General features: G+C 34.3%; 1 protein-coding gene across 1 annotated transcript; it reads right to left on the bottom strand.

Annotated features, from left to right (window-relative positions):
• Positions 1–16,966: 16,966 nt before the first annotated feature.
• On the bottom strand, positions 16,967–23,738 carry LOC139858648 (F-box/FBD/LRR-repeat protein At1g13570-like). The gene is made up of 5 exons (XM_071847479.1): positions 23,702–23,738; positions 18,450–19,027; positions 18,254–18,370; positions 17,910–18,068; positions 16,967–17,468 (listed from the first exon to the last, which is right to left on the bottom strand). Exons 2-5 carry the CDS (start codon positions 18,489–18,491, stop codon positions 17,127–17,129), a joined length of 660 nt encoding a protein of 219 aa, XP_071703580.1. The 5' UTR covers positions 18,492–19,027; positions 23,702–23,738; the 3' UTR covers positions 16,967–17,126.
• Between the last annotated feature and the right edge of the window lie 405 nt (positions 23,739–24,143).

Below are 24,143 nucleotides of genomic sequence, written 5' to 3'. Positions count from 1 at the left end.
CTGCCTATCATCCACAAACTGATGGGCAGAGCTAAAGGACGATACAAACGCTTGAAGACATGCTACGAGCTTGTGTTATTGATTTCGGAAACAGTTGGGATCAACATCTACCGTTAGCAGAATTTTCCTACAACAACAGCTACCATTCAAGCATTGAGATGGCGCTGTTTGAAGCACTTTATGGTAGAAAGTGTAGGTCTCTGATTTGTTGGAGTGAAGTGGGGGATAGACAGATTACGGGTCGGGAGATAATACAAGAAACTACCGAGAAAATCATCCAAATTCAACAAAGATAAAACCGCCCAGAGTCGACAAAAGTGCTACGTGGACAGTAAAAGAAAAGATATAGAGTTTGAAATTGGAGAAATGGTCATGCTTAAGGTTTCACCTTGGAAAGGCGTTGTTCGATTTGGTAAACGGGGGAAACTAAATCCAAGGTATATTGGACCATTCAAGATTATTGATCGTGTCGGACCAGTAGCTTACCGACTTGAGTTACCTCAACAATTCGCGGCTGTACATAACACTTTCCACGTCTCGAATTTGAAGAAATATTTTGTTAAAGAAGATCTCACTATTCTGTTGGACGAAATCCAAATCAATGAAAAACTTCAATTCATTGAAGAACCCGTCGAAATAATGGATCGTGAGGTTAAGAGACTTAAACAAAACAAGATACCGATTGTTAAGGTTCGATGGAATGCTCGTAGAGGACCCGAGTTCACCTGGGAGCGTGAAGATCAGATGAAGAAGAAATACCCACATTTATTTCCAGAAGATACGTCAACACCTCCAACTGCTTAAAATTTCGGGACGAAATTTATTTAACGGGTAGGTACTGTAGTGACCCAAACTTTTCCATGTTTATATATATTAATTGAGATTGATATTTACATGATTAAATGTTTCCAACATGTTAAGCAATCAAACTTGTTAAGACTTGATTAATTGAAATATGTTTCATATAAACAATTGACCACCCAAGTTGACCGGTGATTCACGAACGTTAAAACTTGTAAAAACTATATGATGACATATATATGGATATATATATATATAGTTAACATGATATTATGATAAGTAAACATATCATTAAGTATATTAACAATGAACTACATATGTAAAAACAAGACTTCTAACTTAATGATTTTTAAACGAGACATATATGTAACGATTATCGTTGTAAAGACATTTAATGTATATATATCATATTAAGAGATATTCATACATGATAATATCATGATAATATAATAATTTAAAATCTCATTTGATATTATAAACATTGGGTTAACAACATTTAACAAGATCGTTAACCTAAAGGTTTCAAAACAACACTTACATGTAACGACTAAACGATGACTTAACGACTCAGTTAAAATGTATATACATGTAGTGTTTTAATATGTATTTATACACTTTTGAAAGACTTAAATACACTTATCAAAATACTTCTACTTAACAAAAATGCTTACAATTACATCCTCGTTCAGTTTCATCAACAATTCTACTCGTATGCACCCGTATTCGTACTCGTACAATACACAGCTTTTAGATGTATGTACTATTGGTATATACACTCTAATGATCAGCTCTTAGCAGCCCATGTGAGTCACCTAACACATGTGGGAACCATCATTTGGCAACTAGCATGAAATATCTCATAAAATTACAAAAATATGAGTAATCATTCATGACTTATTTACATGAAAACAAAATTACATATCCTTTATATCTAATCCATACACCAACAACCAAAAACACCTACAAACACTTTCATTCTTCAATTTTCTTCATCTAATTGATCTCTCTCAAGTTCTATCTTCAAGTTCTAAGTGTTCTTCATAATTTCTACAAGTTCTAGTTACATAAAATCAAGAATACTTTCAAGTTTGCTAGCTCACTTCCAATCTTGTAAGGTGATCATCCAACCTCAAGAAATCTTTGTTTCTTACAGTAGGTTATCATTCTAATACAAGGTAATAATCATATTCAAACTTTGGTTCAATTTCTATAACTATAACAATCTTATTTCAAGTGATGATCTTACTTGAACTTGTTTTCGTGTCACGATTCTGCTTCAAGAACTTCGAGCCATCCAAGGATCCGTTGAAGCTAGATCCATTTTTCTCTTTTCCAGTAGGTTTATCTAAGGAACTTAAGGTAGTAATGATGTTCATAACATCATTCGATTCATACATATAAAGCTATCTTATTCGAAGGTTTAAACTTGTAATCACTAGAACATAGTTTAGTTAATTCTAAACTTGTTCGCAAAAAAAAGTTAATCCTTCTAACTTGACTTTTAAAATCAACTAAACACATGCTCTATATCTATATGATATGCTAACTTAATGATTTAAAACCTAGAAACACGAAAAACACTGTAAAACCGGATTTACGCCGTCGTAGTAACACCGCGGGCTGTTTTGGGTTAGTTAATTAAAAACTATGATAAACTTTGATTTAAAATTTGTTATTCTGGGAAAATGATTTTTATTATGAACATGAAACTATATCCAAAAATTATGGTTAAACTCAAAGTGGAAGTATGTTTTCTAAAATGGTCATCTAGACGTCGTTCTTTCGACTGAAATGACTACCTTTAAAAAAATGACTTGTAACTTACTTTTCTGACTATAAACCTATACTTTTTCTATTTAGATTCATAAAATAGAGTTCAATATGAAATCATAGCAATTTGATTCACTCAAAATGGATTTAAAATGAAGAAGTTATGGGTAAAACAAGATTGGATAATTTTTCTCATTTTAGCTACGTGAAAATTGGTAACAAATCTATTCCAACCATAACTTAATCAACTTGTATTGTATATTATGTAATCTTGAGATACCATAGACACGTATATAATGTTTCGACCTATCATGTCGACACATCTATATATATTTCGGAACAACCATAGACACTCTATATGTGAATGTTGGAGTTAGCTATACAGGGTTGAGGTTGATTCCAAAATATATATAGTTTGAGTTGTGATCAATACTGAGATACGTATACACTGGGTCGTGAATTGATTCAAGATAATATTTATCGATTTATTTCTGTACATCTAATTGCGGATAACTAGTTGTAGGTTACTAACGAGGACAGCTGACTTAATAAACTTAAAACATCAAAATATATTAAAAGTGTTGTAAATATATTTTGAACATACTTTGATATATATGTATATATTGTTATAGGTTCGTGAATCAACCAGTAGCCAAGTCTTACTTCCTGACGAAGTAAAAATCTGTGAAAGTGAGTTATAGTCCCACTTTTAAAATCTAATATTTTTGAGATGAGAATACATGCAGGTTTTATAAATGATTTACAAAATAGACACAAGTACGTGAAACTACATTCTATGGTTGAATTATCGAAATCGAATATGCCCCTTTTTATTAAGCCTGGTAATCTAAGAATTAGAGAACAGACACCCTAATTGACGCGAATCCTAAAGATAGATATATCGGGCCCAACAAGCCCCATCCAAAGTACCGGATGCTTTAGTACTTCGAAATTTATATCATGTCCGAAGGAGGATCCCGGAATGATGGGGATATTCATATATGCATCTTGTTAATGTCGGTTACCAGGTGTTCACCATATGAATGATTTTTATCTCTATGTATGGGATGTGTATTGAAATATGAAATCTTGTGGTCTATTGTTACAATTTGATATATATAGGTTAAACCTATAACTCATCAACATTTTTGTTGACGTTTAAAGCATGTTTATTCTCAGGTGAATACTAAGAGCTTCCGCTGTTGCATACTAAAATAAGGACAAGATTTGGAGTCCATGTTTGTATGATATTGTGTAAAAACTGCATTCAAGAAACTGATTTCGATGTAACATATTTGTATTGTAAACCATTATGTAATGGTCGTGTGTAAACAGGATATTTTAGATTATCATTATTTGATAATCTATGTAAAGCTTTTTAAACCTTTATTTATGAAATAAAGGTTATGGTTTGTTTTAAAAATGAATGCAGTCTTTGAAAAACGTCTCATATAGAGGTCGAAACCTCGCAACGAAATCAATTAATATGGAACGTTTTTAATCAATAAGAACGGGACATTTCATTAAAGATGGCCTCAACTTTGGCCGTGAACTCAACATCCTCACTCGTACCTCCATCATTGTTCTTGGGTCCGTTTCTCGTCTTCATACTATAAAACGGATATAGATTAAACAATGAAACGAGAGGACAGGACACCAATATATACGTATACACCTCACCGCCCCATCTTGCTCAACAATCATCGTACATCGCTTGTTTGACACAATTTGAACCCATAACAATGGTAGCTAATCATAGTTACGCGAGCACGTCACATTAACTTGCTAGTACAACATCTATCTCGCTTGATGATTGCAAACACAACACAAAACAATTAGCGCATAGTTAGTTCACCTGAACCTAGGCACTAACCAATCCCGGTCCAACCCGTCTCCTACAAGTCCAGCATAAAGCGCATACACAATTCGAGTCTAAGTCTAGGCACCTATCTCAAGTCGCCTAAATCCCTTAGACCATGCTCTGATACCACTTGTAGCAACCCGACTTCGTTATCTCAAAAACACACTAAAAAATAATTTCTGATGTAGAACATCTGGACGGCGTCCAGTTATCTGGACAGAGTCCAGCAAAGAAGACCTGGACGGCGTCCACAAGATCTGGACGGCGTCTAAATGAACTAAAGTCTGCTGTCTCCGGGGTCCAACTTACATGAGCGAAAAACCCGCTTCCCGACACTTTTAAATGAAAACCTTTTCACAACATGTCATAATAAGTTAAACTAAGAGATTTCCATCATCAAAACAAGTTTTACATCGCCGGGCCCACATCGACCCGAATTACACATTTTGTACAAAATACAAATTTCGACCTTTCTAGTTTAATTTCCAAACGACACTAGAGCATGGTGTTTGGGGTTAAACTACCCAAATCTTGGCTGAACTTCCAAAAGCTAACACATTCAAAAACCATCCCCTATCAAAACAAAGCGGGATCACTAATCCAAACGAACGCCCTTACCCTTATCCACGCCGGAGCCTATAAAAAGGTAAACAATGAGAGGGTAAGCAAAGCTTAGTGAATGCAATAATTATACACATACATATATAATATACCTACTTGCATACACTTACGCACACCATAAAATTGCTAGTAATAACAATTAGCATACCGACTCCGAGTATAAGCTAATAACCTCCAAATACCGCAGCTAGCATAATCAATAGCATATTCACTGAAATAATATATTATGCTATACTATATCACATACACAAACTATATGGTTAACCATTCTCGCGTCATGGTGCTACCGGCTCCGTGGTTCACACCATACGCAGTGCTATGATGCTACCGGCTCTGGGGTTCACATCACTACGCATTTGAGTCATACTCTTTATAGTGCTACCGGCTCCGTGGTTCACACTTTGGTGTTACCGGCTCCGTGGTTCACACCTCATTTTATAGTGCTACCGGCTCCGTGGTTCAAACTTTATTTTATAGTGCTACCGGCTCCGTGGTTCACACTTTTAACGACTCGAGCTATAGTGCTACCGGCTCCATGGTTCACACTACAACACGCGTACCATGATACTACCGGCTCCGTGGTTCACATCATAATACACTCACACATACTATGGTACTACCGGCTCCGTGGTTCATACCATAGCACACAAATAAATACACTATATACATACATGCATAATTATTTCACTCACCTTACACCTTCGGTGAATTGGTAAACCAAGCTCGCAACTTCAAAATAACGTACCTATTACATTATGCACATATATCAATCATTCATTCAAGTTGGTCAACCAACTTATTCGTCATCCAAGTGCCATTTGGCCCATGGTGCAAACGTGACCCATTTGCACCACTCATTCTAACACTAGGTCGGGATTATGTCAAACCCTTACCAACAATTCGATTATGGTCTTAATATACCTTTTAATATAAGGTTACCTCATCTTCGCACCTATTAACCCACTTAGGTCATCAAAGACTCATTTGACCCATTTCAAGGTTACACTCTCATTTGGGTCACTATCTTACCCCAAATACACCCATTCACTTTAAACACTAAGTGTGCTAGTGATTTACTAACATTTAAGACCCATATGCAACAATTTAACATTTCAAAACCGTAGGTTAGTCACCTTTGAGTCTTCATGACCCAAACTTACCCAAAAATCCCCAAAACGCTAACAATTGGGTTTTATGTTCATCACTAACCCAAACCCTAACCCTTAAATAATTAAAACAAGGAAATCAAGGTAAAGACTTACCACTACAATCAAAATGTAGCTAGGGACTAGATGAACAACTTTAGAACTCGCACTAAGCATTTAATGTTGGCCGATAATATTGCTATTATTATTATATTCATATGACAAAATTTCTTCGTTTGTACTCGAACTTTGTACATAAAGATGTAGGTGACCTTAAAATAAATTTTCACCTTCGTTAACCCTGATCAATTCATTTATTCCATGGATAACCTTGGATTTAACATTCGTTAGATTTTCTCTGTTTAGATGCTGCACGCGACAAACATGTGAGGGGTATTTTGGTCCGATCATAAAAGAGCTATTTATTATTATATCAAAATAAAAATATAAAATCCTAATAGAGCTGCACGTGAATCCATTACCTCATTCTCATTCTCAAACGTCCCCAAAACTTGAAAGCCTAATCTTTCAATCGTCCACAAAAATCAAAACCAAATTCGAATTCGAAATGGTGGATGATATTGCTCCAAACGAACATATATTTAGTCGCAATATCATTCCAAAATGTAATGTTTTTAATTGTAATTTCCTTATTTTTAGTTGAAATTGTTTAAATAAATAAGTGCGAAGACGAAAGACGAAGATCGCTCGAAACTGAAGGTTTAAAAACGAAAACGAAGATTTAAAAGGCGAAAACGTCCAAAATGCTCAAACGTACAAGTTACACTCCAAGTGGTTTAATTTATCGAAGAAAAAACGTCTAAAGATTGACAAGAACGCAAGTTGCGGAACGCAAAGTACGCGATATTAAATTGTACGAAAAGATGTTCGAGAAACCGGAACCGAGACATAAACCGGGCGTAAACGTACGAAACATCAGAGCCAAAATTACGAGTCAACTATGCACAAGAATATAATATAATATATATATAATTATATAAAATTATATATATATATTATATATATTTATTAAATATGTCGACAAGCTAGTATACAAAAAATATGTGAGCTGGATCTGGCGGCCATGCGATCGCATGGGAAATAGGCATAAAACCCATGCGATCGTATGGGTTACTGTAGCAGGCCACAATCCTATAAAAAGTCAGTTTGTTCGATGTATTTTAGACACTCTTCAATATATTTTCAATTCTCATTTTCAATCTTTGTTTTTAATATTAGTTTAGGAGTAGGAGTAGGTTAATTTAGTGGTTAAATTTCTGCAAGTTTGGGTAGCGTAACGTTTATTTTACGGGTTTTCAAGTCGAATTTCTGTCCGTGTACCGCTAAGCTTTCAATACCACTTTTTACCATTTCAACTCGCTGTAAGTATCCAATTTCCCAACTTTGTTATTATTATTTTTACTTATCATTATTATCGTTATTATTATTATCGTTGTTATTATTATTATTATTATTATTATTATTATTATTATTATTATTATTATTATTATTATTATTGTTATCGTAATATTTATTATTATCGTCGTTATTATCGTTATTTATTATTTATTATTTTTATCATTTATTATTATTATTATTGTTATTATGTCCATTTTTTATAATTTATATTTTTACGCCGTTATAATGTCCAACTAAATATCCATAGTAGTAACTAAAATGTAGAACCTCTGGACAAATAGATTGAACCATATTATAATATTATGATGTAACTTTGACTATTTTTAATATTAAGTTTAATCACCGACCCATTGTTATATAATTTAATATTTTCACCCCTATCACATAATTTATTAAAATTGATAAACGAAAGTGCATTAAATTTACATAAATTATGCTTCAACACCTCGGTGATCTAGACGGACATATGAACAAATTATTGACAACAATTTAGAAGTGTGATCCGGTGGTTTGGGTAATATTATAGTTTATAATCGTGTAAATTATAAAAAGGTAAGACTGTTATAATTTTGGTTTAAATGAAAGTAAAAACTGGATTAAATCTCAATTTAAATAGTCGGGGTATAATTTAATTCGCTAGAACGAGATCGAAACGAAAGTTAGATTTAATTTTAGCTAGTTAAATCTTTATAAATCAGAAGAAATATAAGGATATATATATATATATATATATATATATATATATATATATATATATATATATATATATATATATTAAAACATCGTAACCGGATTTAAAAACAATCCATAATCCAGAGGGGACATATTTTAGTGACCACTACTTTATATTTTTTTTTACTTTCTATTTTTACTTTTACTGCATGTTAAATGTTATTTACTTTTTACTGTATTACTTTTTACCATATTTTAAATTCTGTTTAGTGTAAAGCCTAATCTAAATCCCCCTTGTAAATATATTAACTTTTAACGATTAAAAACTTTGAAAACTACAATCTCCCTGTGGAACGAACATTTACCAACGAACTATTACTATACGGATAGGACAAAGTTGCCTATATGTGTGAAATCAATCTGAAATCATAAGAACACCATATAATCACAACCAATTCGTGTAATAAATTCAATCTAAATCCGAGAAATATAAAAGGACACGATCGAGCACATCAACTTTTTGGCGCCGCTGCCAGGGAAGTTGGCAGTTAAATGGAATAGACGATTTTCTGATTCGTAGTAATAGTTGGATTTGTTAGTGGCGAGTTGTGGATTTCCTATTTAAAGGGTCCTGGCTACCTGCTACATCTTTTGGCTATTCGAAACGTGGGCAAAATTGGAATAAAGTCTATTTGTTTAAAGGTTTTTAATTGTTTTTAGTTATTCGATCCTTCTGTGAGAATTATTTTCACGAAAGTAACTTTTTACTTTTATCCTTTTTGCATTTTTACTTTAAGATCGTAGCTAAGTTTCGGTCATAATAAAATGGATAACTTCAAAAATATGACCATGGAAGCTCTTTTAAACTCTCAAAATTCAAGTCAATACTTTCAAACAAGTTTTGACTATAATTCGTTCGATCAATCTTGGATCAATAATGATGAAACAACAGTTGTTTGTGAAACCTGTGGAGATTATCATTCAACATGGGAATGTAATTATTATATTCCTATGGATAATTTTGCACCCCTAGAAAATACATGGAATGATTACGAAGGGAGCAACTCAACATGCGATTTTTCACAACAACATCTTCAATTTCAACAACCAGAAGAAACGTACGAGCCTAGTTTTGAGGAGACACTTTTGGACTTCATTAAATACCAAAATGAAGAAAACAAAGTTATCATGCACCAGATAAAGCAAATTTCGGACTCGAATGCAGAACTACTATCAGTCAATACACGAGATGAACAAAGGAGTAATGCGCAAGAAAATATCATACCATCATAATTTGGCGATTTTGTTATATCCGAAATCACCAATTTTCCTGATTATACTCCTTATTCAGTCTTACCGATATCTAAAGATCATGTTCTGATTCAACAAAATACCGACATAATAGCCTCAACTAGTAAAAACATCGATCCAGCTATAGATGAAAGAGAATTGCGGGTGACAAATTGGGACTCTTGGGAAAGCGATAACGATGACGATTATATACCCGAGTGGTGCCAATGAAGAACACTAAAGAAGAAGAACTTGCTTCAATTCCACAACCTACCATTCCACAATCTCCCACACCAGTTTTCTTGATTACTGATTCATCTACTGATGATGAATTCCGAGCTTTACTAGATTCTGACACCTTAGATGTCACCCAATTGGGTGAAATAGGTGAAGACTTGAATCCTAGGGAGAAACTAAAGGAGTCACTGGGAAAAATCACGTCTGATTTTAGTGAAAAGAAGCCTGATATCAAAGGACCACTTGAAGAATTTCCACCTCCAATGAAATACGTCTGCCCCGAAGAAATAAATATCTGGCAATCGGTGTATGAAGATCCATTTGATCAAGAACCGAAAAAAAGAAGCGACCTGTTACTAAAAGCTGCACTTGAAGAAGAGACCATTATTGACACTCAGGTGGGTTTTAAATTTTTTAAACAAAAATTTAAACTCATTGATATATTATATACCACCCGAGATGTAAATGAATGGCTCACTTTATTAATTCGTGGAACTTTTTCCACTGATTTCACGTATCGTCTGATAGATTTAGGAGAGTCTTACCCCATTAAAAAATAAATATGGGGTAGAGTCGAGAAAACGACTCGTTAAAAAATCATGTTTATATCCTTCTCGTGTGAGTTTTAAAATAAAAAAAATAAAAAAAATATTTTCGTGTGTTTTTGTATGTTTGTTTGTTTTGTTTGTGCATATAAATAAGGGTAAAAGACGCATTTTCAAAGAATGAAATTCAGTTTAGCAAAAGCAACCAATTTTTGGAGAAACATATGAAAAGATGACGGAAATTTTGGAATGACGGACAAATCAACATCAACAGATTAAACAAAACCCGCAAGTTACAGTTATTGAGCTAAAGAGGTTTTAACTTCCTTTCTATTCTAATTGCCCTCGTGAATTTAATTTAGTCTGATTTCATTGCAATGAGGGCATTGCATGATCTCAAGTGTGGGGAGGGATTATAAATTCTCTCGGGTTTACACTAGGCTTATTTTCTAAATTTTGTGAAAATTTTAAAAATAAATTTCACTAAATGAATTCAAATCTTGTTTAATATGTTTATGAACGATAAAACTAGGTGTTAATACCGAAATTATTGTTACCCTAAAATAAGGACATAAATTGAGAAACAACTAAAACGCTTCAATTTATTTATTAGAAATAAAAAGATACATGAAAAAAGCCAAGTGTGGGGAGATTTGTCAATATATATGAACTGTTATCACATGTTTGTGCGAAGTTTATTGCAGGTACTTTTGCTTTGGGCTGTATAAATTTGTTTTACCCATTAAATTTTGAAAATGAAAGAAAAGATGGATCTACATGATGAATCAATTTCTTCATTAAAATGAAGTAAAGTCTTCAGAAAAAGAAACGCGCTTCTTGATTTAGGTCAGGAAGTTGTCGTCCAGACCAGTTGTAGAGTATACGAAAAACCTTGAAAAGTTTTCTCAAAAATCAGCTGGAAATCCACGGACCTCAGCATCAAACAGGGTCGCCATGTGGTCAGACTTATCCTAACCATGAGAGGATCTGTCTCGTAAAATGGGGAGGGCGCCGTGCAAATTAGCTTGATAAGACTAATGAATCAGACCCCCAGAAAGGATAATCTCCTTAAAGATTAAAAATCAGCATTTAAGCCTGATATTACTCAATCCTTGAGATTGACCTTAAAGATTGAGAATTACAAACTCATGGAATTCAATGATATCTAAACTCGAGCTTGAACGAGAAAATATTTTGATCAAATTAAAACCGATTTATTTTCTGAAAACCTATTTTCAATGCGTTCATTACCATTGAACGTAAAATCCTGAGAATTCATCAGAATTCATTAGGTCACCTGAACCAAATCGGGTGTCAACCGTAAGAACGGTGGTTGCATAGCATGGTCGAAGACAGGACCTTGTGCCAGACCGAAAAATTATAGGGTGATCTTTACTATTTCTCCTACAAAGGATAGTAATTGCATCCGACACGTTGTGGACCATAATCAAAAGCATGTCATTAGACATTGCCTTAACAGTTACTTGTTCATCGCTTTCCTTTACAACCGGACGGTAGTTTACCAAAAGGTAATATACGGGACAAGTATACTGGACGTGTTGCTTTCCTAATACAAGGTTAGCAAGTGGGTGACACAAAACCGCAAGTTTTGAGCTAAAATTTTAAAATCTGAAACCCACAACACCCACAAAACATTTTGCAACACCGATAAGAGGTTTATTCGGAAAACTTATCTAGGGTAAAAGCTAGATTGAATTTTCAAAAGATCAAATATTTTCATAAAGATCCAATTTCCTTAAGGATCTAAATTTTCATAGTCACGTGGGACTTTAAACTGCCTTTCAAATGTGCACTTTGCTTTGGAAATCGAAAGTAAATCGGCTATTTGATTGCAAGTGGCGTTGACCTGAACCCGAGGCAACTGTGGATGGCACACCCACCTATAACCATGGTTCTATCGTTACTATCATTGTTCATACCACCGTATCAAAATCACTGATGTATAAAGTGTGAGAATAAAGAAGTGATTTGTGTGAAGTTTGTTTTATTACAAGTTATGTATTGCTTGAGGACAAGCAACGTTCAAGTGTAGGGATAATTGATATTGCTCCAAACGAACATATATTTAGTCGCAATATCATTTCAAAATGTAATGTTTTTAATTGTAATTTCCTTATTTTTAGTTGTAATTGTTTAAATAAATAAGTGCGAAGACGAAAGACGAAGATCACTCGAAACTGAAGGTTTAAAAATGAAAACGAAGATTTAAAAGGCGAAAACGTCCAAAATGCTCAAACGTACAAGTTACACTCCAAGTGGTTTAATTTATCGAAGAAAAAACGTCTAAAGATTGACAAGAACGCAAGTTGCGGAACGCAAAGTACGCGATATTAAATTGTACGAAAAGACGTTCGAGAAACCGGAACCGAGACATAAACCGGGAGTAAACGTACGAAACATCGGAGCCAAAATTACGAGTCAACTATGCACAAGAATATAATATAATATATATATAATTATATAAAATTATATATATATATATATATATATATATATATATATATTATATATATTTATTAAATATGTCGACAAGCTAGTATACAAAAAATATGTGAGCTGGATCTGGCGGCCATGCGATCGCATGGGAAATAGGCATAAAACCCATGCGATCGCATGGGTTACTGTAGCAGGCCACAATCCTACAAAAAGTCAGTTTGTTCGATGTATTTTAGACACTCTTCAATATATTTTCAATTCTCATTTTCAATCTTTGTTTTTAATATTAGTTTAGGAGTAGGAGTAGGAGTAGGTTAATTTAGTGGTTACATTTCTGCAAGTTTGGGTAGCGTAACGTTTATTTTACGGGTTTTCAAGTCGAATTTCTGTCCGTGTACCGCTAAGCTTTCAATACCACTTTTTACCATTTCAACTCGCTGTAAGTATCCAATTTCCCAACTTTGTTATTATTATTTTTACTTATCATTATTATCGTTATTATTATTATCGTTGTTATTATTATTATTATTGTTGTTGTTATCGTAATATTTATTATTATCGTCGTTATTATCGTTATTTATTATTTATTATTGTTATCATTTATTATTATTATTATTGTTATTATGTCCATTTTTTATAATTTATATTTTTACGCCGTTATAATGTCCAACTAAATATCCATAGTAGTAACTAAAATGTAGAACCTCTGGACAAATGGATTGAACCATATTATAATATTATGATGTAACTTTGACTATTTTTAATATTAAGTTTAATCACCGACCCATTGTTATATAATTTAATATTTTCACCCCTATCACATAATTTATTAAAATTGATAAACGAAAGTGCATTAAATTTACATAAATTATGCTTCAACACCTCGGTGATCTAGACGGACATATGAACAAATTATTGACAACAATTTAGAAGTGTGATCCGGTGGTTTGGGTAATATTATAGTTTATAATCGTGTAAATTATAAAAAGGTAAGACTGTTATAATTTTGGTTTAAACGAAAGTAAAAACTGGATTAAATCTCAATTTAAATAGTCGGGTTATAATTTAATTCGCTAGAACGAGATCGAAACGAAAGTTAGATTTAATTTTAGCTAGTTAAATCTTTATAAATCGGAAGAAATATAAGGATATATATATATATATATATATATATATATATATATATATATATATATATATATATATATATATATATATATATATATATATATATATATATATATATATATATATATATATATTAAAACATCGTAACCGGATTTAAAAACAATCCATAATCCAGAGGGGACATATTTTAGTGACCACTACTTTATATTTTTTTTACTTTCTATTTTTACTTTTACTGCATCTTAAATGTTATTTACTTTTTACTGTATTACTTTTTACCATATTTTAAATTCTGTTTAGTGTAAAGTCTAATCTAAATCCCCCTTGTAAATATATTAACTTTTAGCGATTAAAAACTTTGAAAACTACAATCTCCCTGTGGAACGAACCGGATTTACCAACGAACTATTACTATACGGATAGGACAAAGTTGCCTATATGTGTGAAATCAATCCGAAATCATAAGAACACCATATAATCACAACCAATTCGTGTAATAAATTCAATCTAAATCCGAGAAATATAAAAGGACACGATCGAGCACATCAGTGGAATATTGGTGCGATTGAATTGTTGTGCTACGAACATCATGTACTGAACGAAATCCTGGGCGAAGGTTTTATACATGACCGATTAAGGTATTAAAAATTATTAAATTGTTTATACCCGTCTGACGTATGTTCATTTAATTTGAACATTTATTTGTTGTTTTCAGGTTCTCAAAGTCGATGATTATTCAAGGATTGCTCAGGTCAAATAATGGATCAGAATCAAAAGTAAAAAATGGTGAAAGGGTGGCAAGAATGTGGAAGTTTTATGTTATTTGTAGTTGGGTAGTGTATAATTTGTATGTGTACATGTTCAAGTAAGGGATGTTTGTTGAATTCTGATGAATTCAAGTTTTCGTTTAAGTATTAATATTGATTGATAATCATTGTTTGACATTGTGTATGGCAACAAAATTGGTATTTGTTTCATACTGGACACACTATTTGAAGCCAGATACACTTTGAATTTAATACAATTTGCAGGCCAATACAATAGGTATCTGTTTCATTTGTTAATACACTTTGACATTGTGACCTTGTGACCTTGGATCAGATTTGTGACTTTATCCAAGTTGTGACATTGTGAGTTAGGTTGTGACTTTGGTTCAGGTTGTGAACTTGGTGCATCATTTCATTAATCAATTTGAAACAGATTGAGTCATTTTTTGAAAAAAAGTCATGTTATTAGTATACAAACTTTACAAAACAATGAAATAACAAGTTGACCCAATTTTGACATACAATCAACAGATTGACCCATATTGACTTTTTTAGAAGTTTCACTATTTGACCCATTTTTTGACATAGAATTAACAGATTTACCCAGATTGACTTTTGTAGAAGTTGCACTGTGTGACCCATTTTTTGGCATACAATTAATAGATTGACCCAGATTGACTTTTATACAAGTTGCAGTGTTTGACCCTTTATTGACATAAAATTAACATATTGTCTTCAAGTTTTGTGGACGATTGAAAAAATTAGGTTTTCAAGTTTGGTTTTGATTTTTGTGGACGATTGAAAAATTAGGTTTTCAAGTTCTGGGGACTTTTGAGAATAAGTTTTGAGAATGAGGTAATGGATTCACGTGCAGCTCTATTATGGTTTTTTTTTAATTTTATTTTATTTTGATATAATAAAGTAATAAAAATAAACAGCTCTTTTATGATCGGACCAAAATACCCCTCACATGTTTGTCACGTGCAGTAGCTAAACAGAGGAAATCTAACAAATGTTAAATTCAAGGTTATCCGTGGAATAAATGAATAGATCGGGGTCAACGAAGGTGAAAATTTAGTTTAAGGTCACCTACATCTTTAGTTACAAAGTTCGAGTACCAACGGAGAAATTTTGTCATATGGACATAATAATAATAGCAATATTATCATTCCATAGAATGGATGGGCCTATGCATCCAAATGGTTTATGGTATTCTTCAAGGAAGGTTGTGTCTGAAAACAAGACAATTGTAAAATATCAGTTGACATTTCGAAATTTACATATCCCTCAACAATCATATATGGCTATCAGTAGCTTGGCCTCTTATTGGTGTAATATGAATATAGTCCTGTTGTAGTTCTACTATTGCATTTTCGTTCTGACAAAAATGAATCCTCAATTGTGGACAATAATGACAAAAATGGTTCCTCCATTGTGTACAAATTCCACTAAAAGATGGGGCACCTCTATTGTGAAACGTTCTCCTAGTTTGATCAACATGATATGTCGGCTAGTAAGCGGGGCCATTCTTCTTCCGAGGAGACAAATGTAGTGTATTGTACTGATCGAACCCTCGGAAGTCTTTGTCAACATGAAGGAATCATAGTATTACAACATTATCACTATAATATTGGTCAAAAGTAGGTGATAGAGTATTCGAGATACGGGGTCAAAAGTTGGCAATAGGCGATAGTGTATTATAATAACAGATTGCAGATTGACCCACTCACTTAGCCGGCTGATGACAAGGGAGATGACCAAATGATACAGTAAATTTAATCACATTGTTAAATGACAATGCATACCATCACATAATAGTTCGCAATTTCGAGGAGAAAATAAATATAGATTAATGGACACAAGCATCTACGATTTGAATTCGAATATGAATTACTCCAATTAGGTGAGTTGGTCCAAATAAGTTACAAGTAGATGATATTTCACATTGGAAAGATCACATACTCAAAAGACTCCTCACGGTTAGCGCAATTATCAAATTTTAGAGTGGAATTTGAGGGATTAGGCGGAAATTTTGAAGATCAGACGGGACAATTATGCGACAGTGAACTCAGATGGTAGCAGTCACTGGGGCTTAAACCGAATGGCTTCTCTTCTAGTTATTGTAAAACCGAACAGAGATAAACTTCTCCATGATAGACATACAAAGATGAGAAAACTGATACAATGTTTTAAGACCTTGTTTCCTTAAGATTACCAAATCTATTTGTTATTGTTCATGACAAAAGCCATTAACATAAAAGATGACAAATAGCAACTCTTTAGCATCCCATAAGTTTTGAGTACACAAATTGCTTAGAAACCAAAAGTGAAAAATATCAAAAGAGATTCAACCCAAAAAAAGCACAGATAAAGTAGCAACTAAACTAAGCATCGGTATATTACATCAGTGATCTCAATAGCTTCCACTTACCGATTTAAGTGACGTAAAAATGACATGATCTTTACCACCACAATAACCAATGATTTCAACGATTGGTGAGGCAGGTGGGGAGGGTAAGAGAGCTTCTAACAACCTCATCTCTTCATCTTTACAGTAACCATTTAACATGACCTTCTCGAGAACAGGTGACTTGGCCAATATGAGCTTCACAAACTCCAGCTCATACTTCGTGTTTGGATTATCTTCAATCTCCAATTCAATTAAATGATTCAACCATATATCCGAACAATCTTGCATTGTTACAGAGTATAAGTCCTCATGATCATCATCATGATCATCATGTTCGCATAGCATCTATCAATGGTTTTTAGTGTCAGTACATTGTTGGCATATAAGTATAAACAATAAAAGACAACTTTCGTACATCCCTCCCTTAACATTCAGCACATCATATCCACCCAACTATTCAACGTCAAATCGTGCATATACCTAATATAAACACTAATAAAAGGATCTTAACTGATTTCACAATAACAAATCAGTTAAAACCTGCAATAGATGCCAGTTTACACCTCATATATGGTAAATAAACAAAATACACTCATATAATTTTATTAGTTTATAGTTTATAATAATTGGAATATAAAAAGATGAATGCCTTTAATAGGAGAGTATTATGGGAATGTACCATAATGGAATCGAATTAGTGGTATTGTAGTGACTAGGGTAAAAAGCAATTTTAACCCTTAAATAGGTTATATATGACATGCTTAGAGATAGATACATGTTGTTTACCTGTAGTTCAAGCATCTCCAAGTTTGGGGAGCTTCTTAGCAAAAGTAGAAGAAACCGGAACCAATCATTTGCAAGGAAACACATTCCTTCTAAACGTAAGTATTTGAGATGGACTAATGAAGTTGCAACCTCTCGTGGAATGACCCCTCTGCCGAAATACTTCAACCATACGCCAGACAAATATATTATAAAAAACAAAAAACAAAGTTTGTATGTTTAATCAATAACACATATACATATACATACATACATACATATATATATATATATATATATATATATATATATATATATATATATATATGTATGTGTGTGTGTGTGTATGTGTGTGTGTGTTATCTTACCACACAATCCCAAACATCAAGAGTAAGATGTTCAATCACAGGTATGGAATAAAATAGCTCATCCATGGTGCCATATTCATCGTCATTATTGATCAAAATACTCAGACCGTGCGTAAGCTGCAGCAACTTACAACATTAAAATAAGTGTTGAAAGCTTATGAGTATCGATAATCTAGTGTAGTAACAACTAACTTACCATTGTGAAGCTTTTTAGTGGATTATTGGATAAGATGTGCATGAGTGCTTTTTTATAAATGTCGACATCCTCCAAACATAAGGTTGTAAGGCTACCAAATACGTTGAATGTTGGTGGTTCATATATACCACAATCAGAGAGAGATATAGTTCTGTTAACTGATGAAACGAGAAAATGGATGAGGGCAGAAAACACTCGGTAGTCAAGTGAAGTTTCTTGACACTATTCTTTCTCGACAAATGAAGTAATATTTGGTCGATTTTCACACAGTGTAGTCCAGATGATTCCATGTGAGTTGAGGAAAGGGTAAAGTCAACTATTGGTCCTTGGTGTAGAAATAGAAATTGGCATATAGCTGAGAAAAATTTAGATCTTCTCTGACGAGAATTTTTATAGGCTTTATTTTCTAAGAAATCCTCGGTAAATGCGACTTTAGGAATTTTGGTCCAATTGTACCTCCATTCCTTAGAGAAGATACTTGATCTTACTATCTCTTCGATTGGAAGACGCCAAAGAATGTTTTCTATTATGTCTGAAGGAAGTGTTCTGATCAATTGTTGAGCGTTCATCTTGGGACTCTAATTCATGATTCAAAAATTAAAACACATCACTGCAAAACTCAATTCAAGATATAACATAATGTAATAAATAACAACAACAACAACAACAACAATACCCAATCCCGCGCCTGCGAGGTATGGGGGAGGTAAGGTGTAGACAATCCTTCCTCTACCCTAAACTAGAAGAGAAGTCGTTTCTGTTACCACGAGTCGAGAGAATTCTCCACCCACGGTAAAGGAAATTCATCCCCCTCTCTACTCCAGGGTAGAGAGATTGCTTCCGTGAGGACCTCCGGCTAAAAAAAAGACTCTTTTTTTTTTTTTTTTTAAAACTAGAAAATAGAAATTAAAAAATAAATTAAAACATACAAAGATAAATAAAAAATAATAATAAAAATAATAATAATAATAATAATAATAATAATAATAATAAAATATAGGGGGGACGCCATGAAAATGGTAGAATCAGATTTTCATGGGGTTTAAAGCATGCCTAAGAATCAATTTAGGCTCTGAGCGGCAGTCAAGACGCCACTAAAACGACGCTTGTCGTTGCCTCAATAAATAGAGCCAAAAGACCTTGTGGACAGCAACTCGAGGGCATGCCGGGTGGAAGTTGTTGCGCAAGCAAAGAGCCAACCACCCTTAGCAAAACCAAACCAAAAACCACTCATGCACCTTTACGGTAGACACCCCCGAAACCACCCAACTAAGAGGAACCAACCAAGTTCTAGAGCAAGGGAAGTCGTCCTCAGCCATAATGGTCCCAAGATGCACCGAGCGATGCGAATCACTTGATCATACATACATGCATACATACGTACATACATACACACATACCTAAACCTACATACACACCAGACATACCTACGTAAATACATGAGACATACCTACGTACAAGTATGAAACATACCTACGTACATACATACATGCATAAAGCCACACATACAACCATACATACATAGCATAAACACCCAGTCCTACATAAACCTATTAGCAAAACATACATACATGAGTGAATATACCACACCTGCAGACAAGTAAAAAACAAGCATACATACATACCTACCTACAAATATACATACATAAAAAACAAACTCACATATAAAAACGTGTGTAACTGCATCACACCTTCATTACAAAACCTACATGCATGCATACGTACATACAAACATACAAGAACCTACGTGCATACGTACAAACAACCAAGCAAGCATGCATACATCCAAAACCAAAGATACCAAAAACATACTCATTTAATACTATTAGTAACAATACATAAAACTAATAAAAACGATAGTAATAGTAATACAAATAATAGTAATAATAATAGTTCATATAAATATTAATAGTAATAAATATTTGTAATACAAATACTAATACACTAATAATTAATAATAGTGATACAAAAATAATAATAATAACAATAACAATACTAATAATTGTAATAGTAAGAATAACAACAGTAATAGCAGTAATAGCAGTAATAACAGTAATAACAATAACAATAACAATACCAATAATAATAATAATAAAAGTAGCCCTACTCAACTATTCTTATTCTAGCCCTCCACGCATCCCTATCAGAAGTCATGTCCTCGGTCAACGAAAGCTCCCTCATGTCGAGTCTTAGTCTATCCATCCACCTACGAGTAGGTCTACCCCTTCTCCTTACACCATCTACCGTGAGTGCCTCAACTCTCCTAACCGGGGCAATACGTGGTCGTCTCATCACATGCCCAAACCAACGAAGTCGTTCTTCTCTTAGCTTGTCGATGATGCTACTGACTCCAAGTTTTTCCCTAAACACACCATTTGGTATCATATCTAGCATGGTTTTACCACACGTCCACCTAAGCATCCTCATTTCTGCTACCTCCATCCTTCTCTCTTGGGCCTTCGTCATTGGCCAACATTCTGATCCGTACAACATGGCAGGTCTGATTGCCACCTTGAGGAATTTTCCTTTCAATTTGAGTGGTATCTTCTTGTCGCACAAAACCCCTTTCGCTGCTCTCCACTTCAACCAACCTACCTTAATACGATGAGTCACGTCCTCATCTATCCTCCCTGATTTGTGGAGGACCGAGCCTAGATATCTAAACGACTCTTGTGGGTGCAAGATCTGGTCCCCAATGCTGATGTTCCCTCCAACATTAAGTTCATCATCAGTCCTACCGAATTCGCAACTAAGATATTCCGTCTTTTGTCTACTGATCCGTAGCCCATTTTGTTCTAGGGCTTCCCTCCATTGTTCTAGCCTTCTATTAAGCTCATCCTTTGTTTCCGATACAAGCACGATATCATCGGCAAAAATCAGACACCAAGGGATGTTCTCTTGTATTCCTCGATACAGCTCGTCGAGGATCAAAGCAAAAAGGAAAGGACTAAGGGCCGATCCCTGGTGCAACCCTACTTCTATCGGGAAATACTCTGTGTTTCCCACAGGCGTCCGAACGCAGGCCTTCGCCCCATCGTACATATCCATAATAGCTCTAATATATCTACTTGGGATACCCCTAACGTTAAGGGTCTTCCAAATCAACTTTCGCGGTACGCAATCATAGGCCTTTTCCAAGTCTAAGAAGACCATCTCTAGACCCTTTTGTTTCTCCCTATACTTCTCCATAACGCTTCTTAAAATATGAATTGCCTCCATCGAAGAGCGCCCTGGCATGAAACCAAATTGGTTTTCGGAAACCGTAGTTTCGCGTCGGAGCCTAGTCTCAATCACTCTCTCCCAAAGCTTCATAGTATGACTAAGTAATTTTATGCCTCTATAATTACCACAGATTTGGGCATCCCCTTTATTTTTGTAAATGGGGATAATCTCGCTGAGTCTCCATTCCGTAGGCATTTTATAACTTCTAAGCGTCTTATTGTAAAGACACGTCAACCACCTGACACCATCCTCGCCTAGGCACCGCCACGCCTCTATTGGGATCTGGTCTGGTCCAACAGCTTTGTTTCTACCCATCTTTCGTAGTGCCGATCTTACTTCTTCCTGACTGATTCTCCTACAGAAATTGTTGTTCTGGAAATGTCCTATTCCCAAGTCCTGCGGGTCCTCTTGGCGCCCGGGTCCTTCACCCACGAAAAGAGATTGGAAATACCCTTCCCATCTTTTCCTAATTTCGTCTTCCTTTACTATGGTTTGACCGGCTTCATCCTTGATGAACTTGATGTTATCTATATCCCTCCTCCTACGCTCCCTAGCTTTAGCAATCCTGTAAATATCATTTGCTCCTTCTTTGGAGTCTAGTTTCCTATACAAAACTTCATACGCTTTATCTTTTGCACGGGCAACGGCCTTCTTAGCTTCTCTTTTAGCTTCTTTATACCTTTCTTCTGCCCTAGTTCTGTCATCACGTGTCCCGTCCCGACATGTAACGAGCTCCCTAAACCTCAGTTGCTTAAGTGCGACTTTGGTTTGAACCTCATCACTAATCCACCATGATTCTCTACAAGACTTGTGTCCTCTCGATGTCCCTACTGCCACACCTAAGATTTCCTTGGCGACATCTCTAATAGTTGATGCGAAACTATTCCACATCTGATCTGCATCCCCATGAGTAACAGTATCCATTACTGCCTCTACTCTTTCCAAAACAGATGCTTTGAAAGTTTCAGCTTTCTCTTCATTCAGATTCTTCCAAAGGATCCTAGGTTGGGTGGGTCTCCCTCTCCTAGTAACCCGTCTCTGCGGAACCAAGTCCATGACCAAAAGTCTGTGTTGAGTGGAACAGGTCCAGGTAGTCAGGGCTTTACAGTCTCTGCAGGTCCTAAGGTCCCCTTTGCGAAGCAGCAAATAATCAATCTGAGTACTATGACCTCCACTGTGGAAGGTTGCTAGCTGAGCTTCCGTCTTCCTAAAGAAAGAGTTTGCAACAACTCTGCCTCGATGGCCTTTATGTATTTTTTAACTCTGCCTCGAACGTACACCTCGATTCGCCTCGAGGCGTGCGCCTCGTCTCACAAAGGGGAAACGCCTCGAGACACGTTTCCGTTTTTTAAACCTTGTCCTCACAGCATAATAGAAACAAACCTATGTCTTGTTCCTCTAAAAGGTGAACTATTACAAATAGTGATTAGTTATAATGTTTTTTGTGTTGACAATATTCGTATACATTTCGTTTTTGTGCTGTAAAACTATTATGTTAAATTTTCCCTGTCAAGAAGCATATTATCCACATCTGACATGGCTCAAAGTTAAATTTTTTAGATTTATTTATTAATGTTGCAATTACTAGTTTCTATAACACTTAATATAAGAATTAAGATAAACTTAGTTTAATAAACACAATATAAGCAAAAAAAAAAAAAAACACTCGAGGAACAAGTGATACATATAAGTCAGGCGTTTGCAAACTAGTACCCACAAATTCAAGTATAATAACCAGCTCTTTTACTATAAGGAAGGTATTTGGTTATCATATTTACAGCCTAACTACGGGTGTTATACATATTTATATGTATAAAGCAATTATTCATACGAACAGAACAAAATAGACACAATTGTCAATTAGCAAATAAAAATGATATATCATAAATCTGTAAGTATATTGATAAAGCGCACAAGAACGAAAGAAATATGGAGACTGTACAACCCTAAAACAACTTAATTCAGATGAAGAATTTGTTATTGCTGAAGATAAACACATAAATCGTTAAATTAATCAAAACGGAAGATACCTGAAAATGAAAATGAAACCCTAGCGTTTGACGGGCTGGTACTGAAAATGAGAAGCGTAAGAAATGCTTTACTGTATTTACTTAACTAGTAAAATTATTCTTATACTTGTTTCATCCCTATACTTTATAATTAGTTGCAATTGCAATTGCATATTTTATCTTTATAATTTTTAGACTTAATTACACGAATGGTCATTGTGGTTTGTCAAATTTTGCAACTTTAGTCACTATGGTTTTTTTCTTGCAAAAAAAGTCACTGTGATTTGCAAATCTTGCACGTTTAGTCACTCCGTCTCACAAATGTTAATTTGTGATGTTAAGTCGGCTCACATGCCTAGCACATGAGGGTATATTTGTCATTTTCACTTGAACCATTTTATTTTTTGTATTCTTTTATCCTTCTTTTTGCTCACATGTATATGTATCTGTATATGTAGATGTA

This window comes from Rutidosis leptorrhynchoides, chromosome 7 (assembly GCF_046630445.1).
Source record: "Rutidosis leptorrhynchoides isolate AG116_Rl617_1_P2 chromosome 7, CSIRO_AGI_Rlap_v1, whole genome shotgun sequence".
In the NCBI taxonomy this organism is placed as follows: Eukaryota; Viridiplantae; Streptophyta; class Magnoliopsida; order Asterales; family Asteraceae; genus Rutidosis; species Rutidosis leptorrhynchoides.
Note: the sequence above shows the minus strand (reverse complement) of the source record. Positions and strands in the feature narration are given on the sequence as shown.